The sequence below is a fragment of the Neomonachus schauinslandi genome, chromosome 9 (genome assembly GCF_002201575.2).
Source record: "Neomonachus schauinslandi chromosome 9, ASM220157v2, whole genome shotgun sequence".
Taxonomy (NCBI): domain Eukaryota; kingdom Metazoa; phylum Chordata; class Mammalia; order Carnivora; family Phocidae; genus Neomonachus; species Neomonachus schauinslandi.
The window spans coordinates 26503777-26523675 of NC_058411.1; the positions used below are offsets into that span (position 1 = coordinate 26503777).

Here is a 19899-nt window from a genome sequence, read left to right on the forward strand (position 1 = left end):
TGACCCACAAGCCTCGCTTTCAGTGCCATTAGCCTCGTGATGGCTTGGCAGGACCACCTCTCACCCTCCGCCTTGGCACTGGGAGCAGCATTGCTCCCGGGGAGCTTGTCGGGTGTCTCTGCTGGTCGCCCGGCAGCTCCAGGTGGAGGTGTGGCCACGTCCACACAAGAACCCAGAGGCTCCTGAAAAGCCAAGGGTTTGCCCGAGGTAGAGAACTCCAAGTAAACTTTAGATCGAGAGTAGGAAGAAAACAAGCAGACTCTGTCCTGCCAGCATTTGTGCAAGCAAAGCAAAGGAGAGTGGAAATTTCTGGAGGAAAGAAATTCATTTACCTCTTGTAGGAAAGGAGGCACCCACTTGGCAAAGAAGTCAGTCTCTTTTTCTTTTTTTAAAGATTTATTGATTGATTTGAGAGAGAGAACAGAGGGGAGGGGCAGAGGGAGAAGGAGAGAAAGCCTTAAGCAGACTCCGCACTGAGTGTAGAGCCCAATGCAGGGCTCAATCTCATGAGATCAGGACTTGAGCCAAAACCAAGAGTCAGACAGTTAAACAACTGCACCACCAAGGTGCCCTGAAGTCAGTCTCTTGTACAGGTCTTTCCATCTCCAGGGTGGCCACTAAAGTGTGGTTGTGTCAAAGGATTTGAGATCTTTTTTTAAAAATTTTTTTTTTTTTTTTAGATTTTATTTATTTATTTGACAGAGAGAGACACAGCGGAGAGGGAACACCAGGAGGGGGAGTGGGAGAGGGAGAAGCAGGCTTCCCACGGAGCAGGGAGCCCGACACGGGGCTCGATCCCAGGACCCTGGGATCATAACCTGAGCCGAAGGCAGATGCTTAACGACTGAGCCACCCAGGTGCCCCAGGATTTGAGATCTTAGTAACTGAGAGCCACTCTCAGCCTCACTGAGCCTCGGTTTCCTCCCCTGTAAAATGGGAGAATTACACTGATTCTCAAGTTTGGCGCCAGGTGCAATGAGGTGGCATGTACAAATGTTTTGTAAACTCCAAGTGCCTTAAACTTGCTATCTGAAGCCTCCTGGTTAAAGTACAGTGTATTTTGATACTTTGTGGGGAAAAAAAAAAAGCTTTAGGCAGGCTTTCCCAAAATAGCTCCCTGCTTCTTCCCACACCCTCATCCCAACTTCCAACCCCTTATTGCACTTCTCCTTCATAACAGGTATCACGACCTGAAAATAGACGTGTTCATTCCCTCTTCCCCTGGGAGGCAGCCAGCTCCATGAGAGCAGGATTCTGCTGCTCTGATTCACCACTGTCTCTCCAAGTGCTCAAAGGCCCGATGCATAGGGGGTGCTTAATAAATAGTTGTTGAATGTGAAAATGAATGCATAATCTGATTCTTCCAGGAGCAGGACAGCTGGTTCTCAAACTCTGGTTTGCTGGTTTCAAATGCAGGTTCCCTGTCCCAGTATGGAGGGATTCTGATTGTGCGGGACTGGTGGGGGTTCCTGAATTTGCTATTTTTAACAAGTTCCTGGGGGTGGGGGTTGTGGCGTAGACACTAAGAAAGTCACTCTGAATCAGATAAACCTTGTTTGGACTCCAGCCTGTCACTTACTAGTTGTATGAACTTGGGGAGGTTACCTAACTTCTCTGAGCCTGTTTCCTTATCTCTTAGATGAGAATGACAACATTCTCAGGGAGATGTTATGAGAATTAAATTAGGCATGGATGTAAAGTTCTTGGCCCAATGACAGTTGTGCAGTTACTGCTGCTATTACATTTATTTTTATTATTCTATGGTTATGCCCTAGCAAAACTGCCCTATGCAGTTTCTCCCTGAAGGATCACTCTAAGGAATGTTCTTTTTTTTTTTTTTAAGATTTATTTATTTATTTATTTGACAGAGAGAGAGCGCAAGTGGGGGAGCGGCAGACAGAGGGAGAGGGAGAAGCAGGCTTCCCGCTGAGCAGGGAGCCCGACGCAGGGCTCGATCCCAGGACCCTGGTACCATGACCTGAGCCAAAGGCAGATGCTCAACTGACTGAGCCACCCAGGTGCCTCAGGAATGTTCTTATAGTAGGATCCCAACCAGCAGCACAGCATCACCGGGGAGCTGGTTAGAGATACAGAATCTGCCCTACCCCAGACCTGCCGAATCTGATCTGCATTGTAATAAGATCTCTAGGTGATTTGTTTGCACATTCGGGTTTGAAAAGCACTGTTCAAAATCACGTATGCTATCGTTTTCTTCCGGTCTCTAATTCCAGAGTCTGCTCAGGTTTGTAAGCTCTGGCATCACGGGGTCTGAATCCTTGACAGCTGCTTCTGATCCTTCTGAGTGCAGAGGAGGAACCCTCAGCTCGCTCTGGGTACCCCTCCAGCTGAGGACGTTCGGAGAAGAGATTCCCTCAGGGAGCCACAACTCTGAGATGGATCCAAACCCTGGCTTGCTTCCTCCTCTGTCCCGGGCTTGCTCCCACCTGGCAGAACCCTGTATGGAAGGTGAGAGAAGCCCAGCCCCTCGAGAGAAGGGCAGAGACTCCCCCTTTGCCTGGAGCCTGGGCCCCAGCTCCAGCTTTGCCGACCCTGACTGGTTTTGGGATGAGAACATCCAAGCAAAGAGGGCCAGGGTGGAGACCATCGTCCAAGGCATGTGCCTCTCTCCTCACGCTCTGGCTCTGGTCCCGGGCAATGCCCGAGCCAGGGATGGTGCCTGTTGCCCAGAGAAGGCCCGGGAGCGGAAGAGGAAGCAGAGCCTTCCCATGCAGCAAGGCCCCCTGAAGCCAGGCCCTGCCGGAGACCATGGCAGCAGGAAAGTGGGCCCTCGGGTAAGGGAACAGCTCCATCAGCTGAAGCAACAGCTAAGACATTTACAAAAGCACATCCTGCAGGCTGCTGAGCCCAGGGACACAGCCCAGGACCCAGGAGGCTCCGAGACGGACAAGGGCCCTCTGAGCGTAAAGCAGAGGAAGGGCTATGGATCTAGGCCCTGGGCTATGGACAGTGACCATTTCCAGGGTTCCCGTGGGGACCTCTCCGGGGAGGAAAAACACAGAGCGTCTGAGGCGGGCTACCAGTCTGAGGAGCCCAGGTTCCTTCCTTGTGGAGCGCGGGCTTTGCTGGAGATTCTGAGGAAAGAATTGACCGGGGCAGTGTCCCAAGCTGTGGACTCAGTATTACAAAAGGTACTATTGGATCCACCAGGCCACCTGACTCAGCTGGGCAGAAGCTTCCAGGGGCTTGTGCCAGAGGGGAGAAGTGAGCCCTCACCTCCTGAGAGAGGTGCCTGTAAAGATCGATTTCCTTTGGCCACCTTGCCCAGGAGGGCCCAGCCACAGACTGCGGTCCCCTTGCAAACCCTATCACTGGCCAAGTCTCTGGATCCTCCTAGGTACCCTGCCTCTCTGAGGATGATCCCCAGATCCTATCAGGGTCCCCCAGCAAACTGTCCTTTGACTGTGCCTTCCCACATCCAGGAAAATCAGATTCTTAGCCAGCTACTGGGCCACGGACCCAGTGGTCACTGGAGCATCACACTTCCCCACGACTCCTCTTCCCAAAGTCACCCCTCCTCAGAGTCCGCTCTGCGACCATGGGGAGCTGTCAAACTGCGACCATCAGTCCTGAGCCAGCAGCACCATGCCTTGCCCTTCCCTCCCCGCCGTTTGGAAAGACTGCCCCTTCTCCCCTCAGTGAAGATGGAACAGGGCGGTCTGCAGGCCACCCCCCATGTGCGGCCTTTTCCTTCAGTCCACATATCCTTTACTGGTAACTGAAGTTCTCACCGCCACAGCCCAGAGAAATGGGAAGTCTGGAAGGTGAGGGGAGGCGGGGACAAATAACTCCACAGCATTAAATCACTTTGCTTTCCCCATGGACTTCTTAATGTTGCTCCCAGGCCCTCCTTCCCTATGGCTCATAGTTATGAGGTTCTAACAAGGTGGTGGCCACATTCTGGGATTTAAGGATGCTGGAAAGGTTCTTTACCTTCTTTTTACCTTCTTCTGTGACACACTGGATTCTACCACTACTGACTTTTTCCTTTGGGTCTGGAAGAGTTTTGTTTGTTTGTAAACTCAAAGGGGCTTCCAAAATATGATAAGTACCCGATGGAAGGAAAAACCCCATAACTTGGTTGTCAGTGGCCTGTATACCTAGGCAGAGAGGGTCAAAGGAATGACCTCATCTGAAGCATGGCTCCCCAGTCTCTTGGCTCCGCAGGCAAAAAAGCCTCTGGATCCTCCTAGGTTGTCCAGGTAATTCACGGGGAAGCCATGAGGGACCAGAAACTTCTGAGGCAGATGGAAGAGAGGAGGCTTTCCTGAGGGACTAGACCCAAGAGGCATCTGGGAGCGGTAAGAAGCCTTTAGTCTGAGGAACAGCTTCTAAGCTGCAGCTGAGAGGACTAGAGCTTGGGGGCTGGGAATCTAAAAGGGGAGGCCCCCATGGGGAAGGCTGAGGGGCCCAGGCAGGTCTGTAGTGATCTGGAATTTACTGCAATCCTCAGGCAGACCCCACTCTCTCAAATAGTGTTGCCCAGAGTAACTCTCCCTCAGGATATTAATGTTTGTTAAGTTAGGAAAAAAGCAGCTTGGGTAAATAGTAGATTATTTCTACTGGTTATTTAAATACTGGTTATTAAATACTGGTTATTTCTACTACTGGGTAGTTTGATCTGGAGACTTCTCAGAGCCTTTAACATGCTGATGTCCTATGTGAAGCTCTAAGAGGAGAAGGTCTGCAGCCTCAAACGCACATGACCAAAGATCCTCTTCCAACAAGCATCCTTGCAAGACTAAAGTGTCTGACAACATTAGTTTGGATGTTGCTTTTTTAGCGAGCGGAGCTCATGCTGCTCCTTCTCATGGGCAGCCTATAACTGAGTCTCCAGAGGTCACACCTGCCTATCCAGGTGTGAACAGTGGTGTCCTTTGCCGGGGAAGCTGTATGAAGGGCGGCAGGACGGGGTGGGCCCTTGTGTCCTAAAGGCTAGGAGCGCCCTCTTCTGGTCACAGGTGTTGGAAACACCCCTAAAGCTTGGGCACGGGGTGGAGGGGGGAGGGAGATTGAGGCCGGCCGGCAGGCAGCAGCTATAAAACCAAGGCCAAACACACCCCAGGGGCCACTACTGCTTCTCAGGCAGTAGGAAATCTTCTTGGAGGTGTAGAGACAGATCGTCAGGAAAACGCCGTGTGTGACAAAGGCTGCCTGTCTGGACCTCTGGTAAGAGGCCACTTGGTTAAAGTTGGGCAGTGGTGGAAGAACCTAAGGGACTCAGTCCCCCAAGGTTCTCCGCTATACTTCCTTTGACAGGAGCATGCTGATATTTCTCGGGCACCTGCTGTGTGCGTAGCCCTGCTCCGGGAAATGAGGACTGGACTCAGAGGGCTTTGGGAGGTCTGGAGGCCCACCCACAGGGCTGGCTGCATGCAGTGATTTGGGGCCCCCAGGCAGCATCCTGGTTCCCCAGCTAGTCCCTCATTCCTATTGCCTACACTCCAGCATTAGAGATGTGTTCCTGTGGGCAATGACAGCCGCTAAGAGCAAGCTACTAAGAAGCGTAAAAGCACGTTCACGTTCATACGACATCCGGCCAACAGGCAGAGCAGGTGCGGTGACCAGGCAGTAGGGGGCAGCACCTGATGCGCTGCGCACCTTCCGCGTGGCCGGCAGGGAAGCCCCAGTTCCCGGGTATCAGTCCACCACCTCTTAGCCACAATTCTGAGACTCAAGAGCTCTGAAAATCCCTGTGATTTCTTCCCCCGAAGGCTGATGGAAACGTTTTCGGTGGCAAAACCTGCCCTGCCCTGATTGGAGGCTATTTATCGACTATCCCACTTAGTGTAAATAGCCATCCACTTGGCTATGGAAATACGAGTGTATTGGATTAAGGACTGCTGCCACAGCCCCTGCTCTGGCCGTTAACTAACATATGGTAGATGCACCATGTGGCCATTATAAAATAACAAATTCTGAAATCTGAAGCCCCTTTGGCCCAGCGTTTCAGGGAAGGGATTGTGGGCCTGTGTGACCTCACCGTCTTCAGGCCTCCACTCTAGATCAGGTATCTGAGAGGCAGGGACAGAGAAGAAAACTAATTTGCCAAAAGTCACAAGACAGACACACGCGGAGCCAGGATGCAAACCCAGGACCTGACTGCCAAGCACAAGCTTTAACTACTACGCTTACATTTTAAGAAATGAGGCCCAGAGAAGGTAAGTGGCTTGCCCCTAATAGGTGGCAAAATCAGTGTCTGAAACTGGGTCTTTGAACTTCTAAATCCAGTCTTCTTTCCACAGCATTTGTGAACCTTTAAGAAGGGTAAGAAGTGGGCCCAAGGAGGCAAGGGCAGGGGTCCTCTGGGCAGCAGCCTGGGTGCCAGGGCCGGTTATAACTGTAATCATTTGGCTTGGTCTCCTTTGGCTAAACTGATACGTGCTGCTGAGGAGTCTTAATTGTCCTAAAGGTACAGCTCTCTGACCTGAACTCCAAGGTTACTCTGTGTAAAGCTTCCCACCTAGCCCCAGGACTGTCCCTGGGAATGCTATGGGCTCTGACTTTCCTCCCATGCTGGTGCTAGGCAGTCACACCACAGCGCCCTGCTCTTACTAGAGGAGAAGCGGTCTGCTCTCAGGTGAAGTACGGGTTGGAATATCATGGATTCAGGCCGACCATCTAATCACTCATTCATTCTTTCAGCCAACAATCATTTATTGAGCACCTACTATGTTCCTAGCACCGGGCTAGACACGAGGAATACAAAGATGAAAAGACAAGGTCTTTGCCCTCAAGGAGCTCACAGTCTAAATGGGGAGACAAACATGCAGTAAAACTTCCAGTAAGGTCATTGCTATAACAGAGGTTTGTACAAAGAGCCTTGATAGCCTGGGGTAAGGAAGGCCTAATTCAGCAAGGAAGTATGTCACAGAGGAGGGGTGTCCGAGCCGAGCTGGGAGGGGTGAGGGAGAGTTCTGCCGGGCACACGGGGAGCAGGCACAACCGAGATGATCAAGCTTCCTGAGCCCAAGCAAACTGTGATCTGGCACTCAGGCTGGTTAGGGGCTTGTTGGCTTGAACACTGCCAAGGGAGCTACGAGAATAGAATGGGGACCATCTGGTCAGCTCGTCTCATTTTACAGATGGGGAAACTGAGGCAGAGAAGGGGAAGGAAATATCTCCATGGAGTTTTGAAATCTGGGACAGACCTGCCATCTCTTCCCATTCTATTCTGAAAGTGCACAAAGCACAACAAACTGTATTTGATGTCATATATGCCAGAGAACATTTGCACATCAAATGTTTTTTAAATTCTGAAAATTTACTGTACACATATGGTATTCAGCATCTGGAAAAAGCTTTTTTTTTTTTTTTAGTTTTTTCAGTAAGCTCTAGGCCCAACAGGGGTCTTAAACTCAAGACCTCAAGATCAAGAGTCACATGTTCTACTGACTGAGCCAGACAGGTGCCCTAAGAAAAAGCTTATCTGATCACACTTGCTAGAGACAGAAAAATGGAATTAATACACCATTCAGCTAGAAAAAATAAAATGGAAACCATAAGGAACAGGACAATTCATTCTTTGGATAAATTGATACAATTATTTGATAAACTGGTGTTAATTTTCCTTGACACTGAGATAAATCCAGGAGGGCCTAAATCCTGGTCACTTGAAGAAGGCCAAACTGATGTTTTTCTTCACACGCTACCCCAGCTCCAACCTCCTGAAGGCTTACTTCCCTGATGTCCAGGTAAAGTCATTCTTCACCTCTGAAAGCATCTGCAAAACTCCCAAGAGGCAGTGGGTTTTGGCCAGCGAGAGGCAAGTCCTAGGTCATCATATGTGCACGTCAGGTCCCCTTCGTGTTGCTGATGGAATCAGTACAATTTCCAGTTTTGGGCTGAGACTCTGCATGAATAACTTTGGGCCACAAAGGTTGGGTATCTGAATTTTAAGCTTTTGAGCTGTAGATATACCCAGAAACACACGGGGAGGGAAGGTGGCAGGGAGAGGGAAACATTAGTAAACGGCACCTTTGGCCTAGTGTTTTGTCTCTGCTGGGGAGACCATGAAAAAGAAAGAATATATAAAGAGTCGGACACTGTCCTGTTTATATTCAAAGTGCTGTATTTCAAAACTGACTGAAGGTGCATAGAGATCAAGCGTGACAATAAAGTCAAGCTCTGATGATTGGAACCAGACCTTGCCTGTTCCCGTAAAGTTTCTGATGACCTCCTCTACCCTGGCTGTTGGGATAGGGTGGCTAATACTTTGTATCTACATCTTTGTGTTTTCCAGATCTTTCCCTCATATTCAGTTGCTCAGTTGACCCCTGCACCACACTCAGATTTCAATTCATTCTGCAACTCCAGGGTGGCAATGAACTGCTCTCTACTCTACACCCTTAGCCCTTCCTTTTGCCCTCGACCTGGCAGAAGGCTCTGGGGCTGCCATGTAATCTGCCCAGGTGCAGCAGAAGCATCTGACCTTGACCCCAGACCCTACCAAAGTCACACTAGACACCACGGAAGGCATTTCATGGGTTAAAAAAAAAGTCATAAATCCAGTATATCAAAAACAATATTTTCTAATAGACATCATAGCTAATTGAGATTTTTCTGTGTGTAAGTGAATAGGCTAGGAAATCAGGTGTGGCTTCTTTTTTAAAGAAAGCCCTTTTTGGGGCACCTATGTGGCTCAATCAGTTTAAGCATCCGACTCTTGATTTCAGCTCAGGTCATGATCTCAGGGTTGTGAGACTGAGCCCGGGGTCAGGCTCCGTGCTGGGCGTGGAGCCTGCTTAAGATTCTCTCTCTTCCTCTGCCCTGCCTACCCCCCCCCCGCCCCCGCCCAAAAAAAGAAAGTCCTTTTTAATGGTGGTTGAAGCCATCCTTATTAAGCCCTATGTTGAACCGGAAGCTGACAGTTCTGACTCTGAACACCTCATGGCAGACGTCTGACCTGATGGACCCTGTTGTTTGTACAGTTCAACCGCTGCATAACCTCCCAGATGATCAAGTGGTTCAGCAACTTTCGTGAGTTTTATTACATCCAAATGGAGAAATTTGCCCGGCAAGCGATTTCAGATGGTGTCACGAATCCCAAGATGCTGATGGTACTCCGCGACTCAGAACTTTTCCGAGCTCTCAATATGCACTATAACAAGGGGAATGATTTTGAGGTAAGACCATGTACTTGGGTCCCATGAGGTCTGATGAGTGCCTTCCCTTCATGATTGAGTTTTAGAAAAGATTCCCTTCTGTGTCTGTCCTTGAGTTGCTGAGAGCCAGGGCAGCCTGGGGCCAATGTCTGTATCACCCACAAAGACGAGACTCAACGCCTTCTCTGAGGCAACAGGTGGATGTCACAAGATGAATATACAGCCAGTCTGCATTCTGAAACTGAAACAGAAGTTGACCAGATGTTGTGCCATTTTAGATCTAATACTCTGCAAGGAAAAGGAAAATTCCATAGCTTGCTGACCTTTTCCCCTTAGTGCTAGGAGGCACACAACTAAATGCCCGGCTGTTGTAGCACCTAGACTTGGCCTCCGTTTTCTTTATAATTTCTGTTTGTGTCATCATTTGGTTCTTTGTTCTTTTCATGGCAAGTCACCTCAGATCCTTTCTTGAAACACTGAATAAACAGTATTCAGGCTTCTCCGTCCTTCCGGGATCTCTGTGAAGGCACACTGGTGGCACCTTAGAGGTAAAGCATCAGTAAAGTGTGAGCAAGTGGCCTAGGTGTCATGGCTGATTACTCCTAATCCAGACACGCATTTCCTTGTGTGCAGCTGACAGCTCTACTGGGCTGGCATCCCGTTCTGCAGGTCACTGACTACACTTCCCTCTCCTTGCCTTTCTCACTTGACCCAGATGCCTCCAAGAAAGGGAAGAACTGTTGGCATCTACCAGATGTTCTGTCAGAATATGTCTGGAAACCTGAGCTTCCTTTCTGAGGCTCGTGGGGTCAGGGCGTGTGGCTGGGGCAGGGCTGCCACATCTGTCCACGTGGGGTGGTCATGTGGCATGCAGTGGTGGCAAGCTGTGGGCCAGGCTGGATTTGGAGGACCTGTGGGACTCCCCATCATTTATGGTGCCAGTCTGAGTGAGGTCCTGGAACATATTCTTGAGTTCCCCTTCCACCTCGTGCTTGGCTTTGGAGGCAGGAATGATTCCAAGTCTTTTGGATCCAACCCCAAAAGATGGTGGGATGAGGTACAACAGTCGTAAACTTTGGGGCCTGCCTTTCCACATTAGGCACTAAGGAAAAGAATACTAAAGACCTCCTTCGAACCACAAATTTAATTTCAATCGGAGTCAGAGTTTCCCACTTACTAAAAACATCACCATTAGTAGATTCAGCTTTTCCTACACAGGGAGTGTCCCTAATATGCTTTTTCCCAGGACTGTCTCATGGGTACCATCATCTTAAAGTTTGTATTTGATGAGAGAGCAGGGGATTCTTAGGGCTGCAGAAATCGAGAGCCAGGAGAGTAGAGATGCTTTTATCAGCCCACTACCCAAGGAACAGGCAACATCGAGGTCTGCACGGCGCCAGGGCTCCTCGGCCTCATGTCTTTTCTTTCTCTTGGGTCTCTTTGGGAATGCAGGTCCCAGACTGCTTCTTGGAAATTGCCAGCTTGACGTGGCAGGAGTTCTTCAGGGCTGTCTCCGCGGGTAAAGACTCAGATCCTTCCTGGAAGAAACCCATTTATAAAATTATTTCGAAACTGGACAGTGATATCCCAGAGATATTCAAATCTTCCAGCTATCCCCAGGAGCTGTGTCAGAATTAAGATCCCACAAAGTGAGGAGCAACTGGCCAGGGTTTCCTAGGTTTGTCTTAAATGGCAGTCAGTACAGCTGTAGTCGTAGAAAAAGGGCATAAGGAGAAACTATCCCTCCTCCCCTACCACATAGGTACTATTACCCACTTCTGATCATTTACTTCCTTTTTCAGAATCCTCAGAGTCTTAATCCTAACTATAAAACATATCAACCAAACGTACTGGTGTGTTGGTAGCATATTATAAAAGGGACACACAGTTTGGAATCAGAACTTAAATCTCCACTCCACTGTTTCCATATGTTGTGACCCTGGGAACTTGCCAGCATCTCTGTATCTGTAAAGCCAGGTTGTGAGGATTAAAAGATACTCTGTCCTAAAGTACTCTATGAACTGTTACTCACTACACAAATGTTAGTTTTCTCTCCCCTTGGCTTTCAGATAAAGTTATCTCGTGTGTGTGTGTGTGTGTGTGTGCGTTTTATTTTTTTTACAAATTGCTGGTTTTCGTTACCTATTTATCGAGCTCCACTTTGCTAGACACTTTCAAATACATTACCTTTAAGCTTTTCACTCTCAAAAGTAGATATTCTCTTCATTTGAAAAATAACCAAACCCAAGTTTGAGAACTGTGAGGTAACCTGCCAGAGTATAAGGCTAAGGCATTTGGGTCAGCAGGGATGGTCAGGAACATGGAGGAACCTAAGCCCTTCTGATGCCAGACTACATGTGGGACCACCTCCTGTTGCTTTTCATGATCTCAAACAGGCCACCGTCCCCAGGAAGCATCCAGCCCTGATGGGGCACTGTCATCTGACACCCCCTGCCAAGTACTCAGGAATGCTTCATCACCCAGGATTTCCGCTGATCATGCCAGCATGCCCAAAGCAAACTTGCTGCCGGACTTGAGTGTTGCTGTTCATTCATTCATCTGCTGGGAGTTTATCAGCGGGACAACCCAACTAGGCTCTAGAAGATCAGTGCAATTGATGCCCCAACCTCTTAATGTGCAGAAGAAACTAAACTTCAGACTTGGAAGCTGGAAGGGGCCTCAGGGAATTATCTGGCCCACCGTGCTGAAGCTAGGAAGGAGGGAACTGAGGTCCAGACAGTCCACTGGCACAGCCTGTGCAGAGTCTCACAGATGATGAATGGCATCACTGGGAGGAACGCAGCATCACACACAGAAAGAGAAATTGTCCCACTCCATAAGAAAACCACAGGCCATGGTCATCTTCCAGATTAAGGAATTCATGAAATCAACATTTTTTCTTCCCCTACTGGCTCAACACAAATTGTGACTTACTCTGAGCGTATAGGCAAGACCTGTGCCAAGCCGAGTAACTGCATCTGTCTTCTACACTGGTCAGGGCCACGTCTTGTAAGCACTGCAAAGGTGTGCAGGCTGGGGGGGCCACACAGAGCTCAGGGCCTGTCATTCTGATTAAGGGATGTCTGTGACTTCTTTAGCTTACTTCTTCCCCATCTACATAAAACAAGTTTCTATATTCAACTACCCCCACTTCCTTGACTTTTTGGGTGGGCTGGATCAGAGGCAATAAAAATCCCTAAATTATTGCTAGATGTATCAATATAAAAAGGTATGAAAAATGACTTTCTTTTGAATTTTCTCCTACTTCAAACAGCTGAGAAGAAAACCAAAACACATGGATTCAGCCCAAACCAATCGTTTCAGGTTGCTTTAAGGTTATTTGTAAATGTCCTTCGATATATCCAGTTGCACTCAGACGATCTTTGCCATATTTTCTCCCACAATGTTCCCTTCAAAAATGAAGCAATCTCCAAACCTAAGTTTAGAAGTAGGCGAGCACTGAGTATCCTGAGCAAGGGCAGTTATCTATGGTTGGAGATGGCAGAAGAACCCACTATCCAGCGTGCTATTACATAGCTCTTGAAGATATTCCTGGGAAACAATTCCAAGTTCACATGATCGTCTGATACAGAGCAGCCATTTTCTGTCCCAAACCTGAAATTCATTAGCGTGTGCTTGAAAGATTAAACTAAGCCACCTCCAGGGCAATGAACCTTGTCCCAGGGACCAATTAGATGAAATGTACAAGCTCAAATTGAAAACATTTGTGTACTACAGTCCTTCCAGAAGTGTTCTCTAACCACTGACCTAAACACAGAAGAATGTATAAATATACATGCTCTGCCAACACAAGAATTATAATTTTTTTATATTTTTGTTTCTACCAAGTATTTCTCTGTTGGGAACACATTCTGGGCTGGTTGTTAAGTTCTTTTAGCTGTCATAACATTACCAAAGATCTGGCCATTCTTTCCACTAAGGTATATGTGGGCACTATTTTCTCCCAAATTAGACATTTTCAAAGTCTGGCCAAACACTGCATAATTGTCTAATCCTTCGATGGTAGACAGAAGGACCTGGACTGTGGTTTATGACGATGGCACTATTGGGGAGTTAATGCCCAATTAGTGACTAAAAGCAGGTAGTTAGTTGGCTATTGCATGCAGGAAAAGGTTCACTAGGAACCTTATTGCAAACATGGCTTCATATATATACACAGCTCCAAACTAGATTTGCACAGTGAGGACAAAGGCACTTCCTGGGCATATGGACAGTGCCTGAACTGTTTCCTTTCCATCCAAGGAAGGCCAAAGCATACAGGGCTGAGGGAACAAAGCCCTCTTTAATAAGGTTCTGCACCTCAGCCCCTTCACTTTATGGAGGTCCGCGGGTCCACTCTAAAAAAAAACCCTGTCTTTGTTTTTAGTAACAAAATACAGAATCATCAGAAAAAATAATTTAAAATAAGACTTCTATGGCATAACTTTATATGTACCTTTAGAAAAGATTTCTTTTAAAATCCTTATAAAATTAGCTAAAATTATGGTAACGAGTCTCCTAAAGTCCTATATATTCTAGATTTTCATAGTCTTTGATTCTAGCTCTTTTCTTTATAGTTTTGACTCTTTGTTCTGTAAAGTAGATCAAAAGTTTCATGTTACATGCATTCAAAACAAAATAGAAATTTTAAAAACCCTTTGATGTTTTTTATACACACTCTATTAGGCATTTGCATAGATGTCACATAATGCAAGATCATTTTCTCAGGACTGAGAAAATAAAAAAACAATAATGAAAGAGTGATGGGTAGGACAGAGATAAAGAACAGGTTGGCTAAAATAAGTTACAGTTCTATCAGGCTGATGATTAAATTATGCACATTTAAATTCAAGGAGTGCTCTACAATTCTTAACAATTGTTTCTGGGCTTGATGCTTTGGGGAGAACATAAGCTTGTGAAAATAGAGCAAATATAATACTTCTCATGAAAGTATAAAAATATTCTTGGTCAGATTTAAGTATATATAACACACACTGTAAAGAATCAGCTCTGATTACCTATTTCAGAGTATTAATAATACATGCTGTATCTCTGAGGTAGATGATACTTATAATTAAAAAATATGTATAGTGCTCACCTGTAGAAAAAGATATGAATGTCATGAGTATTTTTCAGGGGTGCACAGTTCCTATCGACCAAGAAGGAACTCTCCCAGACTATACAAATCTAAGTATGCAGGAGTTGAATGCTCAGTCATAAAAACAACAACACAACAACCCCCAAACCCCAGATGTTAGTTTCCAGAAGAAGAAGGGAATGTCTGAGGAAACACTGAGGGTAGGTAGACATAAGGAAAAGAGTAAGAGAACATCCACCCCAAGCCTTACCAGTTCACACATCTACCCACTCTCTGAGGAATCTGCCTCCTCCTTCACCAAGAGTCTTCCGGGTTGTTCGGTTTCTCACAATCTCACCCCTTTAATGCTCACAGACTTGTTTTGTTATTTCCAAATTCTCCAGTCACCCCTCAAACACACATCAGGTCCTAGTCTTCCCTTTGAACCACCCCTCCCCTCCATTTACTGACTTCCGTGGCTCAGACTCCTATTCCTTGATAACCACTTCTGGCCTGGAAATTTAGCTTTGGGCAAGAATGCGGTCTCTACCCTAACCTTTTCCCCACCTTATCCTCAGGGATCTGATCTGTCACCACCACCCCACCCCCCCCAACCCCTTCACTTTCCTCTCCACCAATACCTTTCTTAAGAAGAGTACTTCAGTTGAGTGCATGAGCCCTGGAGCCTGGTTTCAACCCGGATGAAACCAGGCTCAAGTACCTACCAGCTATGGATCTCTGCAAGTTACTCTCTTGGCCTCAGCTTTCTCATCTGTAAAATAGAGATAATAAAATAGTACCTACCTCACAGTACTGTTCAAAGGTTTAGGTAAAATAATACACGTGAAATTCTCCTGCCCATCCCTAGTGCACAGAATGATGTTAGCTGTATTATTACTTAGCAGTCCTGAACTGTTAGCAAAGCCAGGAATTTGCACTGCTTTACAGTGGAAAAAGAATTCTTAGCTTAAGAACGGCACTGATGTGTGATGTTATGGATATAAGACATATTCTGAATTTTGTTTTTATTATAACCATGCAGTAAAATGCACAAATATCTGTGGTGACAGCACAAAACTAAGCTTTAAACTGAGATGTTACTGTTTTCTGAGAGGGAAAGAAAATCCAGCTAAAAAAGCCTTGTACTGGGTGCCTGGGTGGCTCAGTTGGTTAAGCGACTGCCTTTGGCTCAGGTCATGATCCTGGAGTCCCAGGATCGAGTCCCGCATCGGGCTCCCTGCTCGGCAGGGAGTCTGCTTCTCTCTCTGAACCTCCCTCCTCTCATGCTCTCTATCTCATTCTCTCTCTCAAAAAAAAAAAAAAAAAAAAAACTAAAAAAAAAAAAAAAAAAGCCTTGTACTATAAAGTCTGTATGCATTCCCTCATTTACTCTATAACAATCTTATGCTGACGTGTCTACTTGGCACCTGACATAACTACTATCGCTATTGGCTGGTTGGTTACTAAAGGCTTGTCTTTTACAGGCTGATACATTGCAGTCTGACACCGTCTTAACTATAAGCTTAGTGACTAATGCAGTATTTCTAAAATTATTCAACTTGCCATCTTTAACAAGTGTTTTTGGGGGCTGTATCAATGTCCATTGAATAGGCTGTGTGGCTTGAATATTTTCTTGATTAACTCCTGTACAGTTGTTCAAAACATCTTTGCAGGTGTTCCACTCCTTAAAAAGTTGGATGGGTTTATAAGGGGAGCATATACTGACACAACCATGCTTTCCCTCTCCTAACGTTTAAAATCTATGTTCAGGATCACATTTCCATAAAGGTAAGCTTGCGTCTTTATTGCAAATAATCTGGCCCCTTTTCTGTTGTGGTTTTTTTTTTTTTTTTTTTTTTTTATTTTTTAATTTTGATGTTCTTCCTCCCCTGCTTTTTCATGAATGTGGGTTGGTGATTATCTTTTTCAGAATATTTAAGACTCTTAATGTTTTTTGGCTACTCTGTTCCTAAATAAATTGACTTTTTCAAATCCAGTGTTATGAGACATTGGGATTACCAATTTGATGCTTTGCTGAATTCTTACTATATTAAATCCCTAACAAAAACCCCACAATTATGCCTGGTGGCATGTATTCTTTATAAATACCCTAAAGCTGCTTTTGCCCAAGATTACTATCTTGATGTTTAGACGCTTCATTTCTCATCACCTACCCCATTACTTCATCAGAGCCAAGCTTACTGGACCAACCAGAATTTTCCAACCAACCAACTCCAGAACTCTTCTCTCCTTTAGAACTCTTGCTAAAAATGGTGTCAGAAATAAGTTTCCAAGAAAGACTGGGGTACAGGTATTAGAACAAAGCACACATATAAGTAGTTTTGCTAGACTGTAGATTTATCAGCAAATCCTGGAAACAAAAAGTTTAATGACACAGAATTTACATTCCTAAACACCTTAGTTTTGATATACTAGGTGCAAAGACAATTAAGATCTTCATGCCATGTAAATGGTAGATAGGATTATATATCCTTAAGCTTTGGAGACAGCAGTTACCTACAAAACACAAGTGAGGCGGAGTTTAATATATTGACAGTGCTGAGAAGATGCTATTGACTCTTTCCATTTCTTTATTACAGAATCATACCTGTTCACTTCAAACACATCAGGGCATTTCTCCGGGGGGGCAGTCTTCTGTTTCAGGAACTACACAAATGCACCATTTATTGAGCAAGTCTCAGATGTTCTAAAGCTTGGCAGAGAAGGAACTTTCTAGCATTCAGTCCATTGCTGTTGTGCCAGAATTGGTGGATTTGCCCCCAAAATAAAGACCAATAACAGATTTTTACGTTTGGGCGTATAAATTTATCATTTCACTTCCTTCACATGAAGTGTTGGTTTACCTCCTTAAAACACAGTCCTTGATAAATACACCTTTAATGATGATTACATAAAAAAAGTCACTTTCTGTTGCAAAAACTAAGCTACCTACCTCCACAAAGCAGTAGTCCCCCAACATACGAAGTCCTGAACTCAAGCTGGTATGGGACTGCAAGCAAAGTGATTCATTCCATACCCTTTAATAGTTCTTCAAACCCCACATGGAGCACAGTATCTTGACTACAGTGGTGTTACATGAAGCTATGCACGATAACATTGCACAGAACCAGACACACACACACACACACACATACACGCACACACACACGAGTGCTTTTAAAACTAAAAATCTGAGTAAGCTCTGTGGAGTATTCCAGTGTCAATTTCTTAGTTTTGAGACATCTCTGATTTATAGATTTTACCATAGGGGCAGACTTGGTTAAGGATGCATGAGAACTTCCCTGCATCCTATGTAACTTTTTTTTTTGTAACTTCCTATGAATCTATAATTATTTCAAGATACAAAGTTAAAAAAAAAAAAAAAAACCACACACACACAACCCGTGTAGAATCAGAATCTTTGATAGAGTTCTACTGAAAGCCTGATGTCTCCTAAGAAAGAAGCAAATAAAAGTCCACGCCACCATAAATGAGTGCTTTTATAAGGACATTTAAAACCACAAATAGGGCGCCTGGGTGGCTCAGTTGTTTAGGTGACTGCCTTCGGCTCAGGTCATGATCCTGGAGTCCTGGGATCGAGTCCCGCATCGGGCTCCCTGCTCGGCAGGGAGTCTGCTTCTCCCTCTGACCCTCCTCCCTCTCACGCTCTCTGTCTCTCATTCTCTCTCAAATAAATAAATAAAATCTTAAAAAATAAATAAATAAAACCACAAATAACTAATTATCTTAAATACCAAAGCAGGTTAATTTAATAAGATACATTCTACCTTCTTGATTAAATATCAATTTTCATTTTGTTAGGGTTTATTTGGTTTTGTTCTGCGTACACAGATAATTAGAACTATCAGCTAATTCTGCTCTCCTCGGAATCAGAAGAATCATAGAAAAATAGTTTGTCCCGCCTACCCAATGCACTTGTCTTCTCCCATCTATGACTTCTCTACAAATCAATCTTCTCTAAACTTTCCAGTTTAAATAACATTGTACCACAACTCACTTCTATTGTTAGGAACCTTCACCACAACTGGAAATGTTGTGGCTTGTTTTCAGGCCCAGGGGCACATATGTGTTTCACATTTAAATCTTGGCTTAATTTGCTCCCAGGAAGCCAGATTCTCCATGTGTCTCGACTGTTTCTTGTCTATCTAGCACCTTTGGAAATTGCATTAACTTTCAAGCTATATGGATTTTATTTTGCACTTAAGGAGTTTCATTAATTGTTACTGTTATTAACAAGTATCCTTCCAACAACTCCAGCATCTTCCACACCTGCGAAGTACTAACAGACCAGGGCCTTTGGAAATTATGATTACTGAACTTACCTTTAGATGGAGATGGAATAAAATTAAACTTCTCTTTTGGCCCTCTGGTTCTCAAACTTGGCTGCACACTGGAACTACCTGGTGGGCTTTAAAATTACCAATGTGGAGGCACCTGGATGGCTCAGCCAGTTAAGCGTCTGCCTTTGGCTCAGGTCATGATCCTAGGACCCTGCATCAAGCCCCGCATTGGACTCTCCACTCAGTGGGGAGCCTGCTTCTCCCTCTCCCTCTGCCTGCTGCTCCACCTGCCTGTACTCTCTCTCTAATAAATAAATAAAACCTTTAAAAATAATAATAAAATCTTTAGGGCTAACTTACATTTAAAAAATAAAAATAGAAATTACCAATGTGGGGGTGCCTAGCTGTCTCAGTCAGTAGAACATATGACTCTTGATCTCAGGATCATGAGTTCAAGCCCCACATTCGGTGTACACATTGCTAAAAAAATAAACTTTAAGGGATGCCTGGATGGCTCAATTGGTTAAGTATCTGACTTTGGCTTGGGTCACAATCTCAGGGTCTCGGGATGGAGCCCTGCATTGGGCTCCCTGCTCAGCAAGGAGTCTGCTTCTCCCTCTCCCTCTGCCCCTCTGCCCACTCATGCTCTCTCTCCCTCAAATAAATAAAATCTTAAAAAAAAACTTAAGGGGGCGCCTGGGTGGGTCAGTCAGTTAAGCATCTGCCTTTGGCTCTGGTCATGATCCCAGGGTCCTGGGATCAAGCCCCATATGAGGCTCCCTGCTCAGTGGGGAGTCCGCTTCTCCTTCTCCCTCTGCCTGCCGCTCTCCCTGCTTGTGCTCTCTCAAATAATAAAATCTTAAAAAAAAAACTTAAACTTTTTTTTTTTTTTAAATTACTGATGCCTGAGTCCTACCTCTAGACTCTTAATTGTATGAGGTATATGTATCTTGAGCCTTGGGAGTTTTAATAGATTCCCCAGGTAATTCTTAGATGTAAAGCTTTATAACTAACTGCTCTACCATACAGCTTTTCACATGGAGCGCTGTTTATATTTCGCTGTTCTTCCAAACACACATACATAGAGAGTACTCCTATGTTCAAGTGCTTATGGAATCTAAGCAATTATTCAACTAGAACCTTACCAACTCTTGGTTTAAGGCCACCATAGTCAATACGCTTCCCTGACAATAAACTTTAGGAATGCCTTCCAGAGAGTCCCTATCGACACACTCAGATTCACATCTAGTGAAAGCAGAAGGCTCTTATCAAAAACAGAACATCCTCAAAGTATATCCTTTAAAAAAAAAAAAAAAAGATTGAGTCATGTTGTGTTCACAGCAAAATCAAGCAGAAGATACATAGATTTCCCATATATTACCTGCCTCCATATAAGCAC

General features: G+C 45.3%; 1 protein-coding gene across 1 annotated transcript; it reads left to right on the forward strand.

Annotated features, from left to right (window-relative positions):
- Window positions 1-2393: 2393 nt before the first annotated feature.
- PROX2 (prospero homeobox 2) lies at window positions 2394-10760 on the forward strand. Its single transcript, XM_044918067.1, has 4 exons — window positions 2394-3719; window positions 7605-7712; window positions 8949-9143; window positions 10575-10760. Exons 1-4 carry the CDS (start codon window positions 2394-2396, stop codon window positions 10758-10760), a joined length of 1815 nt encoding a protein of 604 aa, XP_044774002.1.
- The last annotated feature ends 9139 nt before the right edge of the window (window positions 10761-19899 follow it).

Excerpts from the sequence above, each read along its gene's own strand:
- PROX2 (XM_044918067.1), top strand. The coding sequence starts at position 2,394 with ATGGATCCAAACCCTGGCTTGCTTCCTCCTCTGTCCCGGGCTTGCTCC. Across the intron at positions 7,713-8,948 it reads CTTACTTCCCTGATGTCCAG|TTCAACCGCTGCATAACCTC; the intron begins GTAAAGTCATTC and ends TTGTTTGTACAG. Across the intron at positions 9,144-10,574 it reads ACAAGGGGAATGATTTTGAG|GTCCCAGACTGCTTCTTGGA; the intron begins GTAAGACCATGT and ends TTGGGAATGCAG.